Below are 22,205 nucleotides of genomic sequence, written 5' to 3'. Positions count from 1 at the left end.
ATGCTCATCTCTCCTGCAGCTGGCTGGTGCTCTGGAACCGCAGTCCCCAGCTCTGATTGGGATGCGGACCTTGTACTCCATTTCCCTCTCTTCCTGCTGGCACTGCCTGTTGGTTTGGATGTTACAAGTGCCTGTTTAATTTCGACAGCATTCTCAGTGCTCATCTTTCCCATGAATGCATTTCTCAAGCAGTTTGTTTCACTTTTCCCCTGAACACAACAAGAAGCACATTTTATGCCATGTGTTTTGTTAATATGGAGCTTTTCAAACACTGTATGAAAAGCTTTTTGTTGTGTTTGTTTTTTCCTCCTCTCCCTTTTGTATTGAAGCAGGTTGTAGCTCTTGCTGTGCTGTTGGAGTCTATAAAATGCCCATGTCCAACACGTGTCTCCAGATTTTGTGAATGCCAAACAAGAATATCTCCGAGAACCTTAAATCCCAAGCAACATCTTCCCAGTGCTGATAAAGCCTGGAATGCACACAATCAGAGCACAGGCTCCCACTGCAGAGAGAGAAACAAAAGGCTCCCATACAAACAGCCTCACACACACAGACAGTCTATCACTGTATTACTTCATACAATGGCTCAGCTGAGAAAAACTGCACTATGCCCAGAAAACACACAGCTAAAGCCAAAAAGCCAACTGGAAACTAATTTTTTTTTTTTTCTGAAAAGAAACAGTTCCAGCCTTTGATAGGCAAAAAAAACCAAGGATGGAATGAAATAAAAAGAACTGGACCTTTAGGAGGGCATTGCCCACACTGGTACCACAGAAGATTTTGTGCCCCAAGAGGGTTCCTACAGCTGCTTGGCCATGCTGAGCTCAGCACAGCTCCCTCCTCATGCACTGGTGTCACTGGGAGGGTGTCCTTCTCTGAGAGATGGGCTGATCTCCAGGTGCCTCCTCACAGCCAAGGCAAGCAGCTGCCAGGGGCTCTGCCGGCAGTGAGCAGTGAGGAGGAGCCTCAGGGACACCCCTTCAATTCTCACATCTTTGTAACAGGTCACTGCGACCCAGTCCAGCTTGTGGGAAGGGATTTGTTCTCAAATCAAGTCGTTGCATCCTGTGGGACACGTGGATCACCAGGAAGGCAGGGGAACATCAGGCTGCAATGTGCCTCTAGCAGTTGCTTTGGGCAGCGCAGCAGGAGTTGCACAGCCTTGTTCCTGCTGGCCTGGGGCTGAAAACAAAAAGCCAAGGACACCTCCCTTCCCGTTCGGCTAAAAATACCTCCTAAACCTCGTTACTGGCAGCCCGGTGTCAGCAGGACCTGGAAACCCTGACGGAGCTGATTTCTGCTCTGCTGTCTCTGGCAATCCTTGTTCTTTCCTGCCTCAAGGGGAGAGTGCATCTCGACATGACAGAGGTGGTGGCTGTCCCCTATCCCCAGGCAGAACCAACAGGCAGACCCGAGTCCGGAGAGCAGCCCCTGCAGGAGCACAGCTGTGCCTCTGCTCCCAGCGCTGCAGATGAGGAGCAGGAAGTTAAAGGGATCCACTGAACTGCAGCAACTTCAAAGGGTTCATCCCAACTTCAAGGCACCGAGGATCAAATGCTGGTCATGCCGTCAGGACCAGGTGCTCTCTAATGTATCAGAGGTGAAGTACAAGTGCTGGCTTCTTGTGACTGTACTTCTGAGCAGCACACTTGAAACGAGAGGGGACTTACTGCCTCTCCTGCTGACGGGTTAGTGTCACATCCTGGTGCTGCAGGGTGCTGGCATTAATGTCTGTGCACTGCTTTGAAGCTGTTAACAGCTGCCTACGCAGCAAAGTATTTTATTAAATTACCTGGCTAGCCAGAGGACAGGGAAGCAGGAGAGATCCAACTCTACCTTCCTCTTGCATTGGTGCTGCATCAGCACGACCAACATCAACCTGCAGCTCCACTTGGTACATGTTAAATATCTGTGAAGGGTCACCCTGCTGCATTGCCACTGCTCATGACAGCAGGGACTGCCAGCACCAGGGAGTGAAGGGATGGACCAAGTCCCACAGGGCAGCATGGGGGACACAGGATGAGCTACCTGCCTGGGGATAGCTGGAGGCAGGACACGTATTTGAATGCATCAGCCCTGACAAGGGAAAACACATGGCAATTCCCAAGCTGCAGCAGATGCCTGGGAGTCCTGTTGGCTGGGTCCTTGTGTCTGAGCACGAGGCATTGCCTTGCCAGCACTAAGCTCACTGTAGGAGAGACTCCCAAAACGAAGTTTGGGCTCGCACCATCTCGTTCCTGCCCAGTACTTGAATCTACTTCTCTCTGGTCCAAGTCTCCAGCGCCTTCTGTACAGCATTAAGAGCTTCCCTTCACTGCATTCTTTTGGTCTGTCTGCAAACAATGCAGCAAGCTCCACAGGGAAGGAGCACAAAGAACAAGAAAAAACAAGAATAAGAATAGTTCTGTCCCCAAGGTCCCTTTTCTACAATTACAGATCAGAAAATAAAATCTATGTTCTGCAGCACTGCTAGAAACAGTCAAGTGAAAAAGCACATGCACATGTGCACACACACAGGTATGTGGACACACCACTCTCCTGAGGGGTGTGTGCTGACCCACACGTGCCCAGGGGCAACAAAAAAAGAAATCAGACACGAAGCCTGACTGAAGAGTCACAGGATGAAGTGAGCAGAGGTACGGTGAGAACACATTCAGCACCCACTAGTGCAAGTGGTGCAGCACTCACATACACAGTTCCTGGCACACCAAGGCTGATTTCATTCACATTCCCCCCAAAGTCAACTTTGAGCATCCAGCTTTGTGACACAGTACTCCCTGCTAGCTGCCAGGCTTCTGTAGATGGCAGCTTTCCATGTGTCAATGCATTTCTGAGCTTTCTAATCATCATAGTCTTTGTTTGCATGAGGATCAGGAGCTCCTCCTCACCCCACCATGAAACAGAAACCCATGGCTGCACAGCACTGAGCTCAGTGCCCCGAACAGGCACTGGGGGACATCACTGAATGCAACCAAGTGCTGTACCTGAGGCCTCTCTGGCCTGTCCCCCTCCACCCCACATCCCCATCCCTGTCCCTCCCAGTCCCTTGCTGCGGGGCTGACTCCCTGCAGAGCTCTCAGTCACAGTCAGTGCTGCTCCCTGGAAGTGAGCGGCTCCACGGGTGCCTGCAGCCCCGCCGGCACCTGGCACCAGAACACACATTTCAAGGAAATTTTCCACACGTTGAGGATGTTTTCTGAGCACCAGATTTCCAACCCAACTGCTCGTGACTCAGGCCAGTTGGCAGGGCCAGAAGGCTGCTTTGTGCCTTAGGTAATAACAATTTAACAAGGTAACAATCTCTTTAGCCACAAATTAAATGGAAATGGGAAATGTCCTGTGCAGATAAGCTGCCGCCTGGATTATGTCCCCTGCCCAAATATAAACTCCTCTGATCTTTGATCCTATGCACACATGCACGCACACACAGCCGGTGCAGCTCTGCACCTCCCAAGCCTCACCTCATTTATCACCCTTCACCACTGTCCTCCTGCCACTCCTGGTGGCAGGTACCACTGCAGATACCTTGCTGTCAGCAGCAAGGACACACAGGTATCACCCAGCCACCTTCCCTGGCACTCCCTTGAACTCACAAAGCTGTCAGCTGTCAGTGACATATCTGCCACCTGAGACACCGCTGTGCCTGCTTGTGCACAGGCTGCCACTCACCTGCCAGCTGCCCGCCCCACGAGTCACACACACAGTCAGCCACACATGCAGCACTTGCCCCTTTTACCTGCACTCTCCCACCTCCTCTGCCCCAGCCATGGCCACAAGCCCTCCCAGGCCAGGTGTCCCTTGCAGGTGCCCCCATGCCCACTGCTGGATTGGGCTGATGCGAGGCTGGCATGGCAGGTGATGGGAGGTTTTTACCGGACAGGGTGGTTCGCTGTGTCCGGGTCCAGGGCAGTGACCACCCCCACGACAGACCCAACGTGTGCATCCTCCTGGACCTCCATCAGGTTGGAGGGGGGCCGGAACTCGGGGGGCTCATCGACGTCCAGCACTGAGACCCTCACGATGGTCTGGTCCCGAAAGGTGCCCAGGTCCACGAACCGCGGGTCCACAAACTTGTTGAGGGCCTCCACCACGACAGTGTGCACTTTTTTTGACTCGTAGTCAAGAGGCTGGGACAAGGGAAGAGAATAAGCCACAGCCAGCCCAAGGAGTCCCTCTGCTGCCCCTTCCTTCACCAGAGATATCTGGGCAGCACTAAAGCCACTAAATCCACCTGCTCCCGAGCAGTACCTTTGTAGCAGCCTAGGGGCTTCTGCTTTGCCCTTCTGCCAGCAGCACCCACACCAAGGGGGCAGGAGGAAGCAGAAGCCTCTAGCCCACTCCCCTCAGGGCCCCCAACAGGGTTGCCCAGGTTGTGAGCAGTCAGGATTCACTGGGAAGACAGCACAGTGTGTGCTGCACATGAGCGAGTTTTCATCATTAATCACCCTGCTCTTATTTCTACAGGGGAGGCAAGCTGCATACAGTGGCCTTGAAAAACAATCATTCTTCCCTGCCTGCACCAAGTATTTGCTTGATTGTTTTTGCCACCAAAAGCAGATACAGTTAAAGTGCTGCTGGTCAGGTACAGGAATTAGGTGGGCATTTTTCTCCTCTAACAGGTGCTATCAATAACAGCTGTAAGCATTCCTCTCTGTAGTCCTATGCACAGTGTCTCCTCTGCACAGCTCACTGCTCCACTGCCACCCCCAAACCACCATGGGGGACTCCAGCAGGCACTCTGTGCTGCTTCTTTTCAGCATTTCCTCCCAGACACAGCCCTGTGTTTTGCCATGCAGGCAGAGCAGAGACAGGTCTCTCCTTGCATCAGCAGGCACAAAAATGCAACTGCTACTGCTAAAGCAGCACTCAGAGCATTTTCTTCAACTCAGATTCAACAGCAGCAGTCCCCAAAGGAAAGGGTCCTCCTAGGGAGCTGTGCCCTCCCTACTCAATCAACACTCTCACCTTCTGTACTGTGATGACAGCCTCTTGGGTATTGCTGTCTGTGGTGACTTTGAACATCTCCACCCCTTCCTCATCCTTCACTTGATATGTCATGTCCGTGTTCTCCCCCACGTCAGAGTCCTCTGCCTTCACTCTCCCGATGGCAGTGCCCACGGGGGCCGTTTCGACAATGCTGAACTGATACATCTCTGGAGGAGAAATGGGTACCAAGGTCACTGCTTCTGCCTTTGAACTGCCCCCACCCTTCACACACTTCCCTGGGGCTCCTTTGGGCTGTGAGAGCTGCTCAAACCCCATCGTGTCTACAGTCCAGAATGCCCCAACAGGAGAAGTAAATACACCAGCCAAAAACAAGGGCTGAGGGAAGATAATTGGGGAGCACTGACATTCCAGGTGCTGTGTGAAGTAAGGGCTGATTTCTCTGCGTGGACACCGCCCTGCAATCAGTGCTCTCTGATTCCTCACAAAGATTCTTTTGCAATTTCTGATTTCTAGGAGATGCAGCCCAAGAGCTGAGCCTCCCGCAGCTGCAGCCCCTTCCCTGGCCTGCCCGCCTTGAGCTGCCAGGCCATAGCTGGAGAGCGCTGCAGAGCCCCCACAGCCCACTCCTCACAGCAGGATCACCCTGCACCTTGTCTGGGGAGGGTCCCAGATCAGACACCAGCACCAGCCACAGGCCAGCTGCAAGCTGGAAAACAGAGCTGTGCTGTGACAAGGCTGCTGCCCCTGAGAAGTGTCACTGTCCTTGCACCGGGGAAAGGGTGTGACAAGCTCTCACACTGCAGCCAGGAGGGGCCAGGCCAGCAGCCAAGTTCTGGCCTCAGCTCCCAGGGGACAGCAGCATGGTGGACCTCGCTGGCTTCCAGCTGCTTGGAAGGGCTCAGGAAAGGGCTGGCCCTGCTCTCCTACCACGCAAGCCATGCTTGCTTCCAGGCCCTGCACTGGAGCAGGGATCTGGCACCCACTGTGCTGCCAGGCAGGGACACATCCAGACCCAGGCCAGGAGCTGCATGTGCCATGGTCCCTTGTTATTGTCACCCTGCCAGCAGCTGGAGGGGTCAAGCTGGCTCAGCCTACAGGTTCCATCCCAGCACCCACAAGAAGCAGGACATGCCCCAGTGCCCACCCCCATGGCCAGCAGGACTCACTCTGAGGGAAGCGTGGCGGGTTGTCGTTGACATCAGTGACCACGATGGTGACTGTGGTGGATCCTGACAGGCCACCCAGCTGTCCTGCCATGTCTGTTGCACGGATCACCACCTCGTAGCGGTCCTGTGTCTCGCGGTCCAGGTCTGCCACGGCGGTCCGGATCACACCTGGAAACCAGCAGGACAGCTGAACACAGAGCACAGGCAGGTCACAGAGCCACAGACAGCCTGGGGCTGCAAGGGGTCACTGGAGATTACTTTGGACAAGATCCAGACCTAAACAGGATCAGCTGGATCTCCCTCCCCACACGAGGCAGATGCTCTGGTATTGCACCAACCTTCACGGCCCTTCCCTGGACTCACAGAATCATATCTGGTGTCAGGTACAGCATTTGTGCCTCACCAGTGCACAGAAGAAGGGACTGTCACCTCCCTCGACTGCTGGGGACACTCTCCCCATCCACAGCCCTGGTGCTGCTGGCTGCCTCTGCCTCAGGAACACACTGCTGGCCACAACCAGTGCCTGCTGAACCCTTCTGCAAGAGATCATGTGAGCAAAAGCCAGCTAGGGGGAGAGAAGGGCACTGGGGAGAAGAAAAAGCCCAGGAGGTTGTCAGCCAGCCAGAAACATCCCAAAAATCCTCCTGAAGCCCAGGGATGGCCACAGGCCCAACCTGCTCCCAGCAAGTCTCCTCATGAAGCGTGAAAGAGTCCCAACTGCTGCTTTTCCTGTGGGCTTCTTGCAGCTCCCACTGGGTTAAACCCTGGCACAGAGGAGGTTTGTGCTTTCCTCCAGGGTGACTGGGAGGCGGGTGAAAGATCTGTGGAGGTCAGAGGGGGCAGGAGTCACAGGAAGAGAGGACTCATCCTCACCCCCATCCAAATGCAGGGGCTGCGCTGGGGCCAGCCTCGAGGTCTGCTCTGTAAAAACCCAGGCTGAGTCACAAAACCCCTCTGGCACACATCTGCAACAGCCCACTTATCCTGATCTGCTGCTTGCTGCAGCACCCCTTACAGAACAGGAGAGCCCTGCCCAGGCTCCATCTACAAGGTGCTGTGGCCTGGGCACATCTTGGGGGGGAATTGTGTGATTTGGAGAATGGGGGGGGTGGGCAGCACATTTCTAAAAGTCTGCCTGCACAAAGCCCCTTATTTTCAAGTGTCCTTCTAAGTTAAGGAGACCAGAGATGACAAAACACATTCTCTGTGTCAGAGAATGCACTGAAGCTTAACAAAATGAATGGTATGGTAGTACTTCTTACAAAAGTAACTCTCTTAAAACCAGTGTTTATAGGTCTCCAGTATTCATCTGGGATTGGGGAAATGACCAGGACTAAAATATAAAGGAATGTAGAAAAAGAAACAAAGAGCAGTAAAAGCCTGAAAACTCTGTGCATGGCAGAAATTATCAGTCACCCACGACTGTTTCATTTAAATGGAAACAAAGTAGGGAAAAAAAATTGAGGATGAAAGAAAGAAAGAAAGAAAAGACTCTGGCCTGATGTAGCATCAGGGTCAGGAAGGAAGGAGTGCCTACATGGATACAAAGTCATTAAGCACCACATTCCAGTCCCACTGTACCAGCAGCAGCCCATAACAGACAGGAATCAGCTTAAAATCCCCTCCAGCTCAGTTTTTTAACATTCCCACAGATTTAGATATTGGTTTATGTTTTTGTAAATCCTCTCTCTTCCAGCATTTTCTGTTTAACTATCAGCTTTACCTCCTCCTACTGTGAACTGCAAATTCATCTCTGCTTTGTCTCACCAGTAATCCTGCCTGGTGCTAGGGACAAACTGGAGGAGGCTGCTGGAATGGGTCCCCAGTGAGGGGCCTGACCCAGGGGGAACAGCAAGCTCCCTTCTTGCTGAGCAAACAGTCGAGAACCATCCAGTGAGCACCTTGCAATCCATTTGCTGATGTGCAGCACATCGAGAAGTGCTACAGCATCAAAGGTCCTGAGTTCCAGCAGGCTGCAAGGAGCCAAGGAATGGCTACAGGGATAGACCCCAAGGCTACCAGGTATCTTTACTCCACAGCCAGCAGGTTTCCAGTTTCCCCATTCACGTGTCTGGTGTGGCCTTGTGCACTCCAGACAAGGGCTCACACCATGGAGCCACTGGTGCTGGGGCCCAAAGGCAGCCAGAAATGCCACTGAGCTGGGAGGATGAAATTCCTCCCCCTCGCCCTTTGCAGGACATTACAGGTGCAGCAGGAGCTGGCAAAAGTGTTCAGGAGACATTTATCACTCCTTCCTTTCTGAAACTAGCAATTATTCCAATGATTAGCATTGTTAGGATTTATTATAAAGACATAACCACCATTTCAGATCGTTGCCATTCTCCAGCTCTGGTGGATAGGCACAATCATCACCCAGCTTCCCTTGTCCCTCTGTCACTTCAGGTTCTGTAATTACCTGGACTCTCCTGCTTTCAGCCCCATAGATAAGGGAGCAGGTGATTACCCTGTGAGGGGGCCCAGGGTGTGCTCTGACCCCCTCATTCATCCTGGCTCTGCTCAGAGGAAGCCATTCAGCAAGGAGTCCCACTCCCCCTCGCACAGAGAGGCAGAGGGGATGCAGGAAAGGAGGCAAGGACGTGCCCGTGGGCACCCATTCCAGCAAGGATGGCACCCTCCCACCTGGGCAGCAGGGCCAGCCCTGCACAAACACCCAGGGCTCAGGGGCCAGCCCCAGCTGCTCGTGCTGTCAGGCCTCTCCTGCCACTCCACTGTGAACACAAAACCGTTATTTCTGGGCAAGCACTGTCTCATTGAAATTTAAGCAATTCTGTTAATTAACAGGGTCTGAAGCATTTTATAATGAAAATGATTCATGTCAGCACAATAGTGATGAATTGGGATGAGAGGGAAAAAGCTCATGCATTCACCAAGGCTGTAATGACTTAACTGAGCTGCTCGTAATGATATAGCTCATAATACGCCATGCAAGATGGGAGGAAAGTGCTCAGGCACTTCCCAGAACACCTCCAAGGTCACTCGTCCCAACGGGGAGCAAGTCCAGGCTGTTTGGCACATGCAGAGTAGGGCCAATGTCCCCAGCCAGCTCCTGTTCCTCCAGCAGCACAAGGCACACAAAATCTCTGCTTGTGGCAGGGGTGGAGACTGATCAGAAAATCCCTCTCATGGTGTTGTGTGCCCAGTCCATCCTGGAAAGGTGGGGATCTGCTGCAGACAAACTGCCAGACCTCCAGTAGCCCATCAGGATTGTCACTGGGATGCTATTCCCAAATTGCATGGGCCACACCAGGCCACCAGCCCAAGAGTCAGGCTGGCTTTGTCTCCTAGGCCGAGGTACCACTCACCATTTGCTCATGGCCATGGCAAATCAGGGTCTCCACACATGCTCCACATCCATGTGGCACTAAGGGCACTGCCTCAAACACCCACCAGCAGCAAACCCACATGGTCCCAGCTTCCAGAGCCGAGATAGTCTCTGCTCCCAGAACCTGACCCCCAGGGACTCTGCAAGGAAGCTGCAAGGGATGGAGACAGACCTTCCTTCCTCAAGGCTGTACAGAGAGCCCAGAAAAGCCATTGCTATCATCTCCCAAGATTCACCTTCTTTCCAGCTGGAAAAACTGACAAACTTTGTCTTTCCCAGACACTGCTAACAAAGCAAGAACAACCTCGAGCTCAGAATGTCTCCCCCATTCTTGTCACTATCTGTTATAGCAGAGTAATGTGGACACTTGGTGGCATACCCTCTGGTACAAGGCACATGTGGCTTTCCAGCATGATCCAGATTAATCAGTATAATTACCAGGCAAGGGGACACTTAGAGCATCACATAAATACCACTGAATCTGCTCCAACAGCAGACTCTCTTTGGGTGATAAAAACAAAGCAGGACAAAGCACTCAGCAGGTAACTGCCTTCCAGGAATCCCATCATTATGGGCTTTGCTCTGCTCTCAGGTACTTCTGGTCAGATGTCCACATCCTCAGAGACTGCCTGGACAAGGCACCTTCCAGCTGAGGGCAGGAGGAACAATAAGCCAGAAAGTCAGGGAGTAACAAAGAGGGACCTATCCTAAGGAGGTTCCTGATCCATCACAGCTCAAAGCAGGCAGTCTTCAAAGGCAGATGAGATTACCCTGGGCCATGAAGAGTCAAGGTTTTAGTATCTCCAGGGATGGAAGTGCTATCATCATGGTGACAAGCCTTGTCTTCCTGCCATTTGGGTCTCTTTAGTGTGTATGCCTGAGAAGAATCTGGGTCTGTCTCCTCTATCCCTCTCCTATTTAGCTGGATAAAACAGATTAATTTCTGCCAGCAGCCTGGCGAGTTAGATCAAACCCATCTCTGCCTCAGGCCAGGAATGGCAAGGCACCTGCCAAACTGACTGCAGATTCCTCACCTGTGCCCTCACCTGCCTGCAGGGACACAGAAACACCAATATATCTGCCAAGACATGAGTCCTGCTGGAAGCACACATCCTGGAGGAGGTCAGCCCTTGCAGAAGAGGTCTTGGGTCCAAGAACCAGCACTTCAGTCTCACTCCAGCCCCCATCCTGTCCTTCAGCTCAGCACAATTTGAGAGGCAGAAGCTAAAGGTGCTCTGAGTGAAGTGTGAGGCACAAAGGGTCAGCAGGTTCATGGAGCACGTAACAAAGGGCTTGTTCCAGGCTGCAATCAGCCTTGCCCTTGCCAGTGCAGAGCCAGCACACTCACCCTTCCTTTGTCCCTTCTTTTAGCAGCTATGTCCCTCATCACTTAACATTAATTCCCTCGGCACATTAGTAGATACTCTCCAATTTCCTCAAGATGACCAAACATACAATTTGGTCCCAAATCAGCTGAAGCTCCTGCACCAGTCTCAGAAAAGGGCTGTTAATGCTCAATCTCACTGACAAGAGGAATCCCCTTACACAGATGTGGCTTCTCTGCAGGCTCTTGTGCCTTAGACTCCCTTGTGCCTGTGCACAGCTCTGGTGGATAAGGGACAGGGATGGGGCACAGACCTGCACAACCTCTGGGCACACAGGATCACACATGTACTGATACATCTGTGTTTCCAGGCACCAAGGAGCACTTTTAACAAACTGGCAAGAGCATTTTTAACAAACTGGCAAGAGCAGCAGAGAAACGTGTTCTGCCTCCCACCACCACATCACACAGATCAACAGCTCATCAGCCCAGCCCAGTGTGCAGCAGGCTCCCAGACACAGCTCCTCTCCCAGTCCAGCCTAACTGCCCCAGGACCAGGACAGGTCTGTCTCCAAACACAGCAAGGGATAGGGGAAAAACGTAGATAGGGATGAAACAACTAAGAACTGCACACAAATAACCATCAGCTTCAACCCAGCAGGACAGTATCTCCATTCTCTCTGGCATAAAAAGCTCCAAGCCCTTACGGCTCAGTCTTGAAATCAGGACACAGGCTCTAGAACTCAGGAGCTGGTTTAAGTCATCACAAATGCCAGACTGCATTTCAAATAACTTCTGAGTCCTGCCTTTTCCCTGCATTCAGCAGAGTGACAGATTTGAAGAACAACCTCTTTCTTACGGTAAAAAGCCAGGCTCCCATGCACAGCCCCAAACTGACAAGCTGGCTTTTAAGGAAGCAAACAAAATTAAACCCATGGTGTTGCGTGCTGTGGTTGCTCTATAGCACTCAATATCCCAACAAAAGGATGAACAAGACTGCTGGAAACAGGGGCACCAGGCTGTGGGGTGTTGAGCAGTTTCAGGCTGCCTCCCAAGGAAGGCTGTGTGCAAGGGATCACAGGCAGCAGTGAGTCTCCAGCCACACTGCCCAGGGAGAAGAAAGGGCACTGCAAAGGACACGGGAACAGACACGAGCAGGCAGGCACAGCTGCCTGCCAAAAGAGAGATTTGCCCCTATAAAGGTGAATAATCTGCAGTGGTACAGAGAATGCAAGGTGATATAAAGCAGCACGAAAACACAGCCTGTGGATTTAAATGCACAGGTTTCTCCTCTCATGTAAATGCACTCAGAGTGCCCACACTCAGGTGCATGTCTCCATCCTGGAAAAGAATAAGCTTGAAAGATCTTGGTGAAGATGAGATTCCTGGAGCTGCAACAGGAGCTGCCACTAAACCTCCCACCCTGTGTAACTTTGAGAGAGCTGGGCTCGTGGCCCAGCAGCAGTGAGGGGGATTCTGCTGTCAGATTAGTGCTCTCACCCAGAGCCAACACCCAGCACAGCAGCAGAAGAGGCTGTTCCCCACTGGAAGCAGCAGGGCAGAGCTGTGTGCTGGTTGCTGTGAGAGCACAGCCTCCTCAGCAGATCAGGGCAGCCACAGCATGAGCTCTGCTGCTCACCTGCTGCAAGGAGCAAAGACTGGCTGCACCCTGTCTGAGCGAGGAAGGCAGCACAAAGCTTACAAAGCTTAATGCCTGCAGGCTCTTGCAACAAGCCACAGGGATATTCTTACAGTTGGCAAGAAAACCTTGCCTCAAAAGCTTATGCATATAAGGCTCCCCACTCACACAGAAAAAGCCAGCCTTGACCTCCAGCACACACAGGTGAAGTTCTTGAACCTGATTTGGTGTACACAACACAAGTTTCAGTCTGTGAAACTAATCTCAAAGCATGAGAGTGGCTGCTGTATATGAAAGAAAGAAAAGCTCATGTGCATCAGCTGTGCTTTCTCTTCACCATCATTCAATTCTGGAATCTTCCTACAGCATAAATGCCATCCTGCTGCTCCCACTATTCCAGCGGAGCCATTTAGATGCTTGTCTCCCTCCAAAAAGACTAGAGATGCTACAGGCACTCAGGGCTTACTGAGTGGCAGGACTTGGCACAGCACAGCAGCCAGACAGTTTGGGTTTGCCTGTGGAAAGTCCATTGAATACAAAATCCCAGCTGAACACTACAGCTGGAAACATCCAAGAACAGGAGACAAAGTCAGCTACACATGGTCCACGTTCATGTACTCAAGCATGGAAACCACTTTTGTACATGCCACACCTATGAAGGAGGGTGTGAAAGGAGCACAAGACAAGGGGGGAAGAGAGAACCTGTGCTAGAAGGAGTCAGGGGCTGAGGTGGTGTGCAAGGCAGCACTTGCATGCATGCACCTGCAAGAAACGGCAGAGAAGGAGGTCAAAACCAAAAATGGAAATCAAATTGTTCTTCATTATCATATATTATAAGAAATGTAACATGCCAAGTTTTTATGGTTCTTTTTATGGCCATTAATAACAATGGTGGCTCTGAGAGCTACGCTGCTGCTATGGATAATTAAATCTTATGCTCAGGGCAGAAGCTGGGCCACCTCGGGCAATCAGACTTGGATTCCCCTGTGCAGCATAAAGTCTTATTCTAACAGAATAAGAGGGGGAGCAGGTTGGGGTGTGCTTGGGTGGATGTGATGACACCATGAGCCCCCACAGCACTGCTGCACCCACATGGGCCAGTGCTGACGGAGGGGCACAGGACAGGCTGCAGCCACAACTTGAGGGGCTGATGGGCAGAGCTGCAGCCCTGCAGTGCTGATGAGGCAGCTGCCACAGGCCATTTGCAGCTCAGAGACCCCCAGAGTCAGCCCCAACACCTGTGTTAGCAGCCAGATATCCTGCAAGCAGACATACTCAAGAGGGGCTGGAGTCTTCTGCAGACTGTCAGCAATTTTGCTTTTTTAAGACACAAGCAAGTAAAACAGTAAATCAACCCCCCAGTGTATGAAACAGCCAGCTTGAGAATTAAGACACAAAAAGTCAAGGAATCAAGAAGCTTGGATTCCCAGAGTGACATTAATTCTCATCACAGTCCCACAGGGCACATTTTAGTTTATGCCTTAATACAGAGCATTAATGTGGCAGGAAGCTGAGCCTCTGCACGTCCTGGCTTGTGCAGTTTGCTCCCAGTGGTCCCTCTCCATTCCAGCAGCCAGACTTCCACTCACACAAAGCTGTCTCAGATTCACAGGATCTCACGTGCACCTGAATTTTCAGTGGTTAGCCTATTGTTCCTACACACACAATTTAGAACAAAGCAGATCTGGGAGAGAAGAGAGCCCAGGTGCAACAGCTCCTGAGCAAGGGGTGGGTACAGCCCCAGCCGGCAGCTTGTGCCCTCTCCCCACTGCACCAGCCTCGGTGCAGACAAAGGCATTTCCCAGCACATGCCACAGTGCTGCTGTCAGGTGTGTGTAGGAGCTCCCAAACTCCCAAATCTGAGCACTCCTCCAGCAGCAGCCAGGCTGGTGGCAGAGCCAGGGCTGGGCCCAGCTTCCCCCTGTGCACCAGAGCACTATCAGGAGGTGGAGGGTTTCTTGCAGGTGCAGAGGCTCAGGCACACAGACCTTCTTCACAGTCTCCTGACACCAGCATCTCCAAATAAATTCCAGCCTTAGAAAATATCAGCAGAGACACAGATCAGCCTGACAGAGACTTGGTACTTCAGCCCAGGGGTTGATCTCAGTTCATGCCACTGTGGTTCAGCAATAGGGTGGGGAGGACTTTGCTGTCCAGTTTTCCAGCACAAGCTGCAGCTCCTCAGCCTGCTTGTCCTTTGACAAATTTTCCTTAAACTATGGGCACTTTCCCGCATGCTTTGTGCCTTAAATATCCCTTATTAGCATTTGAGTGTCTTCCCTTCTTAGCAAGCTTGTGAGGCTCTCATTAAGGGTAATGAGAGTCAAACTCCTGGGAGGCAAGGAGAATATATACCCCAACATCTCCTGGTTATGGTCTACTCTAACCAGTATGTCAGAGCATCATCTGCCAGGGATTTATTACAGAGGCATTTTACAACAGGCTCTATTATAAGTTATTAAGGAATGGAGCAGCTTCTACTGTTCTTTCATTAAATATTAATAGAACATTTATAAACCTATCCTTAATTTAAAGTGTTACCTTTAATCAAAGCCCTGGTGATAATGATGCAGCCTTTGGTAAGGCCCCTTTGGTAGTATTTAAACCTTCTCCACTGAAGTTTTATGTGCCTGTGGGGGCATTCCTGCTCCAGGCAGAGAGGAGCTCTGGCCAGAGCAGGTGCAGAGCAGGCACTCTGGGCAGGCAGCTGCACATCCTGCTGCAGGCAGAGCACGGAGCTGGGCAGCAGCCTGAGCAGGGCTGCTGAGCTTCCTCTCCAACACCCCTGCCAGGAGTATCCAGCACCAGTGGCCAGCAGGGAGGCACAGATCTGGCTCACAGTCATGCCCAGGACCCACAGCCGCTGTGGGATGTCGTGGCCCAGCCCAGCTGGGTGCTGCTCACCTGTTTTGCTGTCCACAGTGAAGTGCTGCTCCCCCTCCAGCACGCTGTAGACCACCCGGGCACTGCTCCCATAGGTGGGGTCGTCAGCATCAGAGGCCATCACCTGCATCACAGAGGTGCCTGCAGCAGGGAAAAGGAGGAAAACAAAGGCAGGAGTTTAGAAGAGCAGCACAGACCTCAGAGCAGGGCCTAACACTGCTTGCAAATGATGAGGGAAAAGAGAAGAGCTGGGTGCAAATGCAGCATCACCTTCCCAGAAAACGCTTGAAAGCCAGGACTCCAGACACAAATGCCTCTGGTGTGCTGCAGAGGGGCAGGACAGGATCCTGGGCCATCCTGGAGCAGGACCTGCTCTCCAGGAGATCACTGGTCTGAAGTGGGACCTTTTCTCCCAGTAGCTTTCTACTGGACCATCTGGAAAGGAGCTGGGGATGTTATACTGACACCTGCCCTTCCTGTCAGCACAGAGTGACATGGTCACCTCCATGCACAGAGGGACCACCCAGCTGGGGCCTGATCTACACTGCAGCACCACTGCAGACCTGCACAGGGACAACAGCCCGAGGAGAGGAAAGGCTTTCACTTGCCCAGAGCCAGACATAGCACCAGGTCCTCATGCTCTACACGTAGCAGGGCAGGAGGACCGTAAATTGGATAAAAGTCCATCAAATGTCTGCAATTAGGTTATTGATTTTCAAGGCTGCCTCATTAAACTGGGTACTTCACTCCAACTGTCCCTGTGATGGCTTTAATTTGACATCATGTTCAATTTAACAAAAGCAGGACCCAGGACATGAGGGTGGGGGCAGGAGCAAAGGGGGTGAGATCTAGAGAGATAACCAAGGGAGAAAGGAAGGGAAGCCTACCCCTACCTGCAGATATCTTGAGAAAGGAGGTGGTGTGACCAAAGCACTGTGAGGACAGGCTACCCTGCTTCATCTCCAGCACCAGACTTGGTGCATCCCTGCCCAGGGGTCAAGCACTGGCAGCAGTCAGTCAGAAGCAGCCTCTGTTCCTGTGTCACAGGAGGCAGATATGGAGCTGAAACCATCCAGAGGAGCATGAGGAGCTTCAGTCCCTGGTGCCTTCCTCCTCCCTTGTCAGCAGACCCCAAGCCCAGAGCTGCAGGCAAGCCAGGGATTTCCTGCACCAGCCCTGCCTGGAGTCAGGCAAGAGATGAGGCAGCAGAGACAGCAGTGCTGCTGAGAGCAGCTGGGATGCACGCTCCCCCAGTCCAGTTCACTCTGATCTCCTGGAAGGGGTGTTCACTGAGGGAAACAAGCAGTTACCATGGTTGCTTTTCATTCTCCCTGGCAGCCTTCTCAGAGCTGCAGCTCTGCTGATAACAGGAGAATCCCCCTCATCAGTCTTCAGCAACAAGCTAGTTTGAGTCAACTTATTTATGCTTTGCTGTCTCCAGTGAAGTTATGGTGCATCCCTGCCAGGCACGTCCAGATTTTACACCACGGCAACACTGGCTCTCTGCCTCGCAAACAACTGTTTAAGAAATACTATTGCTGCATTTCCTCCTCCTCTCCCTGCCATAACACAACTCCTTCAAGCAGGTATGAGCCAAGGCAGATCACTCCCACACCAGCACTGCACATTCCCTCGGGCAGCCTGGCATGCTCCCTTGGGAAGCTTCTGATCAGAAAGCAAAAAAAGGGACCAGAGAAGGGAAATGACACCAGGGTCTCCAAGCATCCTTCTCCCAGCTGCAGTAGAGAAGCCTGCTAGGGATGCTGCAGGTGCCAAAGTCTGAGAATCACAGGAAGCAGTACCTGCCCATGGGAACAGGAGAGGGCACAGCCTGGCAGCAATCAGCTGAGAGCCCAGCGTCCATAGCAGCACCCCCTCCTGCACCTGCAGCACAGGCAGAGCCTGCTGACTTTGCACAAACATCTCTCACTCCAAGAACCACTTGCTCCTACCGAGGGTTAGGAGATTCAAACCTCACCCACAGGGACTCAAGCCCATCAGTTTATTTCCCTGCCCTTGCCCTGTATACCCTGTGTCAGGACTGCACATTTGCAGACAGAGCAGGTGCCCCAAGGACCATACCACAGCCTCCTGTTCCAGCCCTGTTTGTGCAGTCATCCCAAACCAGGGATCATGAGAGGCAGGCTGGCCACTCAACGTTTGCACCAGACTCTGCATCTCAAGATGCATTCATTCAATTGCACAACTCACCTCCTAATCCATCCCTGTCAGACACAGCTGTACTCCCTGTGGTCCAGTATTTACCTGGATGCTGCCAAACTGCAGAGTCTGAAGAGGAGGCAGGACCTGTGCCCACCCAGAGCAGGGTTTGTGTCACCATTCCAAGCCATGCCTTGGACAGGTGAGGTGGGCTGCTGCTCTCAGGCTTCCTGTGCCAGCACTGAAAGCTCCTGGCCCACAGCTGCTGGGCACTCCCAAGAACTGGAGCAACAGAGCAGCAGCTCCAGCTCCAGATCCCAGGGGTGAGCTCCATGTCTGGGACCAGAGTTTTCTGCTCAAGGGTGAGGGAAACCAAGCAGCATGAGGAGCACTGCAGCAAGACACCTTCACTCAGAGGCAGAGATGGGCCCCAGTGCCCTTGGGCTGCAGCCAGCAGTGCCAGAGGTGATGAAGGCTCTGCCTTCCCCACCTGCCCTCACAGCATCTCATTAACAAAAGAGCAACATCAGCCAGGTAGGGAACACTGACCCCACTTTGTGCCTTGATTTCTTGTCTGCAAAGATGTCTGCTCAAGGTCACCTAAAGGGTATCAGGAATTTACTAGTTTAACTTTCCAGCATCCTCCCCTAACCTCCATTTATACCCTTCCCACCCCTCCCTCCCATCCTCTTTCCATGTGAAGAGCAGTGGTACTCAATTTCAGCTTAACCTGGTCCCCTCCATCCTGCAGAGACAAGCTTTCCCTGGCTCCCACCCTGCTCCAATATTAGTCTCTGCTCTCCAAGCACAGCACTGCCCACAGCAAGTACAGAATGTACAGCTTTTATTTAGTTTTCTGGCACATGCCTTAGCCATAAAAGATACACTAAATAAAATCTAAACATCCATCATGTACTCTATCACCCGCCTCCTATAACCAAGAAGCCTGAGCCCATATCCAGAGAGATAATTAGATATGTAAAATGAGATAAGAACTTGGTTCCTCCCCTGACAAGCTCACTCCACAGATCAGAGGAAACCAGCAATTTTACATAAAAATTAACAGGTCAGAATCCATCTCTTATTCTCCCTCTGCAAAGGTGAGATCTGGCACAGCAGATCAAACAAATTCTGATTTCCTCCAGAAGGAAGGGGGAGCAAGACCCTCACTTCCAGAGCAGTACTTCCCTCAGCCTAGATGACTGTGGCTGCCAGCCATCCTCTGTCCCCACGGGCCCTGCTTGGGCTGTCCCCATTCCACACCCTGAGCCATCCTGGAGACCTGCCAGGGCCAGCAGCCAGCCCTGAGCTCTGCCAGCAGCATCCCTCCTCTGCTGTGAGCAGGGTCAGCAGGGCAGGGAGGGGCTGCCCACACCCAGAGGTGCCCCAGCAGCTGCAGGAGCTGTGTCTCTGCAGGGTCCCTTCCCCTGAGGGCAGAGCGCAGCCCCCACAGCCAGCCTGCCATGCTGAGTGTCCCCAGGGCTGGCAGGGCACAGCAGCTCAGCCCAGTGCCCTGGATGGGATGGATGGGGCTCTGCAGGGCACCTCTGGAATGCCAGTGCAGGCCTGTCCTGGCATCTGTGACTGCCTTCCCACAGGACCCAGAGCCTCTGGGGCCATCCCAGCGACCCTGCCTGAGGAAGGCTGAGAGCTCCAGACCACTTGCTATGCCACTCACTCCAAACACGTTCAGCTAAAAGAAATGTTGACAGGCAAACTCCAAACACATCCATGAGCAGAGAGGCCCTGCACTGAATCCACAAGCAAGTGGCTGGGACCTGTCACTTCCCCAGGGACAGAAGTACAGCCAGGCTCTGGGCAGGCAAAGAGGCAAATGAGCAGCAGGAAAAACCAGCACTTTCTCCTCATGGCAGTAGTCACCCTTCTGTGGTGAAACCAGGAGCCTCCAGATGCTCTCCAGACCAGCTCTGGGGCTCAGTTGCCACCTTCAGCTCAGGTAGAGGCCAGGGACTTTCTGGCCATGCAGACAGCCCTTTCTGTGTGGCTCTGCCAGCTCCAGGACAGCACTCAGGCACTTCAGCCCTGCAGAACATCAGGGACCCTGCAAGGAGTGCTGTGTCATGCAAAGCCACATTCCCTGGCCTGATGCCAGTGTGCAGCACTCTCATCCCAGGTGCCTGGGTGCCATGGGGCAGGAGGCAGGTAGGAGTTTATAAACAATGGAATTTACAGCTTTTGTCTGGCCCCAAACACCTGCAGTGGCTGATGAAGCACAGACACTTTCAGGCAGGACACCAGGGAAAAAAAGAACTAGAGTAGCTTAAAAATTACTGGAGCAGAAGTGAGTTTCTTGCAATCTTGTGAACATCCTGACTTGGTAGAAAGCCAGGCCCAGAGGAGATTCACTGCACAGCCCCCTCACCCTGCAGGACAAGCCCCAGGGCAGTAACCTGGTGGGGTGCAATTGCTCCAATCTGCTACTGTGAAACTTCTTTTGGGGTGTCTGGCCAGAGAAAGGCACTGCACAAAGCACCCTGGCATGGAGCAGGTAAACGTGGTGCCATGGGGAGCAAACCAAAGCATCCCATGGAGAGGCTCAGGTCCCTGAGGGGCTGCCTGGATGAGGTCCTCACTTGGGCAGGGCAGTGTTTGCAGCCTCTCCTGTGACCTAGAGCACAGTGCAGAAGGGGAAGGACGCCCCTCACCAAGGACAAACAGACAGAGCAAGCCCCAGCTCCCAGCCACTTGCTGTCCCAGCAGCTTCCAGATACACACAAGTGACTTTAGCACTTTCTAGCAAGGAGGGGGTGAAGGGGGAAATCCGATTGCCTGCAAGTGTTCTGGCTGTATGGTAAACAAAGTGTTTTTCTCTGCTTCCAGCACGGAGATTAAACAATTTCTTTTCACAATAATCACTTCTGCATTCAGCCAGCTTTGTGCTGGAGTCAGGGCTTGACCCCAAGTTTCTGTCTGTACAGCCAAATCGCCTCTAATCTGGCCATGGTGCTACACAGAGAAATGAGAATGAAATGCACCAAGAGAGGAGTGATGTTCTGATGGAAGCATATGCCTTTCCTGGCATGCTCCTCACTCCAGGCCCTGCCTGCTCCCCAAGGACCCCACAACTGAGTTCTGGGCTGCAGCACCCACCCTGTGCAACCAACAGAGTTGTCTAACAGGAGGCACCTTGTGCTGGATTTGGGCTCACGCCTGAGTGCAGCAGACAGCTGCTAAGCAGACCCCAGGGAGATCAGGAAAGGAGCCCAAAATACAGCTAATTTTAGCATCTCCTGTAACAAGGTGAAGCTCCTGCAGCTCCAAGGCAGTTGGCTGGGTCCCACCCTACATTCTCCTGCAGCTGCAGGTCTCTCCCTTTGGTGCTGGATTCTGCTCAACTCTGATGAGATTTGGAGAGATCCACCCAGGGGTATCCACAGAGGCTGAGCCTGGGGTGCCAGCACAGAGCAGCCTGCAAGCTCTTGACCAGCAGCCTCTCCCTGAGGTGACAGGACAGCAGTGAAGCTGTAAACAGGATTTGCAGCTCAGGCCCCATCCTGCACACACCCTGCTGCTTGGTATGCACACTGTGGGCACAGGGCAGTCAGTGAAAATACTCCCCAGGAGCCCCTGCCTTCCTCAGCCTGGGTGACTCCAGGGCATTGCCTCCAGCCCAGCTCCCTCTGGGGGCCGAGCAGGGAGCTCTTCACCCCTCTACAGACCCAGCTGCCCTCCCTGCCAGGCTGCAAACCTCCCACAGCAGCTGCACTACTGCTCCTGATGCCCCAGGCCAGACCAGGTTTCTCCAGAAAAGCCAGTTGCTGGGTTTTGAGCTGGTTCTGCTGTGCCAAGGGAGGCCAGACAAAGCTATTGGGTCAGTTTCCATTTTGGATGTGCTTCTTCCAAGTGCAGGATATCCCTGTGTAGAAAACAATGACTTCTCCAGCCTGGCTCATAAGCTCGGGCTAGCTTGAGGCACCACCTCTGCCCTTTACAAATCCCTTATCCTCCTGACCATCCTGCATCTGCCAGTATTGATCCATCAGATAACAACAGCAATCCTTTTCCTCTTCCCTTTGCAGTGGTTTACAATGAGTCTGGATGAGTTCAGGGAAGACAGATACTAAAGCTGACTAAACCCCCAGAAACCACCCACAGCCAAAGAAATTTCCAAGCTGAAAACAGATGCTGGCTGGGAGAATATTAAGAGGAGCATCACATGTCCTGTGTGTGCTGCTCCTCCTCCATAAGAATGCACTTTGACCACTGCCAAGGCAAGATCCTGGAACAAAGAGGCCTTTAGTGCACCCTCAGTCTCAGAGTCTCAGGCAGCACATACAAACACACTGCCCTGGCCCCAAGCACAGAGCAAGGGCAGCTGTGCTGCAAAGCACTCCCAGTTACTCTGAGAGTTTGTGCACTTCTCTCATTTGTTATTCCCTCTTAGACACTAGGAAATCAAATGACTTTCCCTCCCAATTAGTACTCCTTCATTATGCAAATAATGTCCTTTGATCTGCTCCTGCTGTCACAGAGCGGATCTGACTGTGTTTGGTTTATTCCTCTTCACGCCCCAGGAAGGCACCCACCTCTGTGAGCTGGGACTCTGCTTTTGGCAGGGAATGGAGAGTGCAGCTGAGAGCTGCCTTGGGTGAGAACAAAAACCACCCAAGCACAAACCCCAGCGAGGCCTGGGAAGGCAAGACCATGGGAGGAGGAAGAAGGAGTCACCCTTAACTCTTCAGGCTGGGATGCAGAGCAAAGGCTGCAGAGCAGCACAGACAG

The 22,205-nt window shown here is 52.6% G+C and overlaps 1 protein-coding gene across 2 annotated transcripts in view; it reads right to left on the bottom strand.

Annotated features, from left to right (window-relative positions):
• CDH22 (cadherin 22) overlaps positions 1–22,205 on the bottom strand; it is a 76,352-nt gene that overhangs the window by 22,189 nt on the left and 31,958 nt on the right. For both annotated transcript variants that reach the window (XM_038159200.1, XM_038159201.1), the window contains 4 exons: positions 15,324–15,443; positions 6,114–6,281; positions 4,966–5,153; positions 3,874–4,127 (listed from right to left, as the gene is read on the bottom strand). In XM_038159200.1, coding sequence (XP_038015128.1) covers positions 3,874–4,127; positions 4,966–5,153; positions 6,114–6,281; positions 15,324–15,443 — 730 coding nt within the window. The remainder of the gene's footprint in view (positions 1–3,873; positions 4,128–4,965; positions 5,154–6,113; positions 6,282–15,323; positions 15,444–22,205) is intronic.

Source organism: Motacilla alba, chromosome 20 (assembly GCF_015832195.1).
Source record: "Motacilla alba alba isolate MOTALB_02 chromosome 20, Motacilla_alba_V1.0_pri, whole genome shotgun sequence".
Lineage (NCBI taxonomy): Eukaryota > Metazoa > Chordata > Aves > Passeriformes > Motacillidae > Motacilla > Motacilla alba.
The sequence above is the reverse complement of the archived record's forward strand: the minus strand, read 5'-3'. Positions and strand labels throughout refer to the sequence as shown.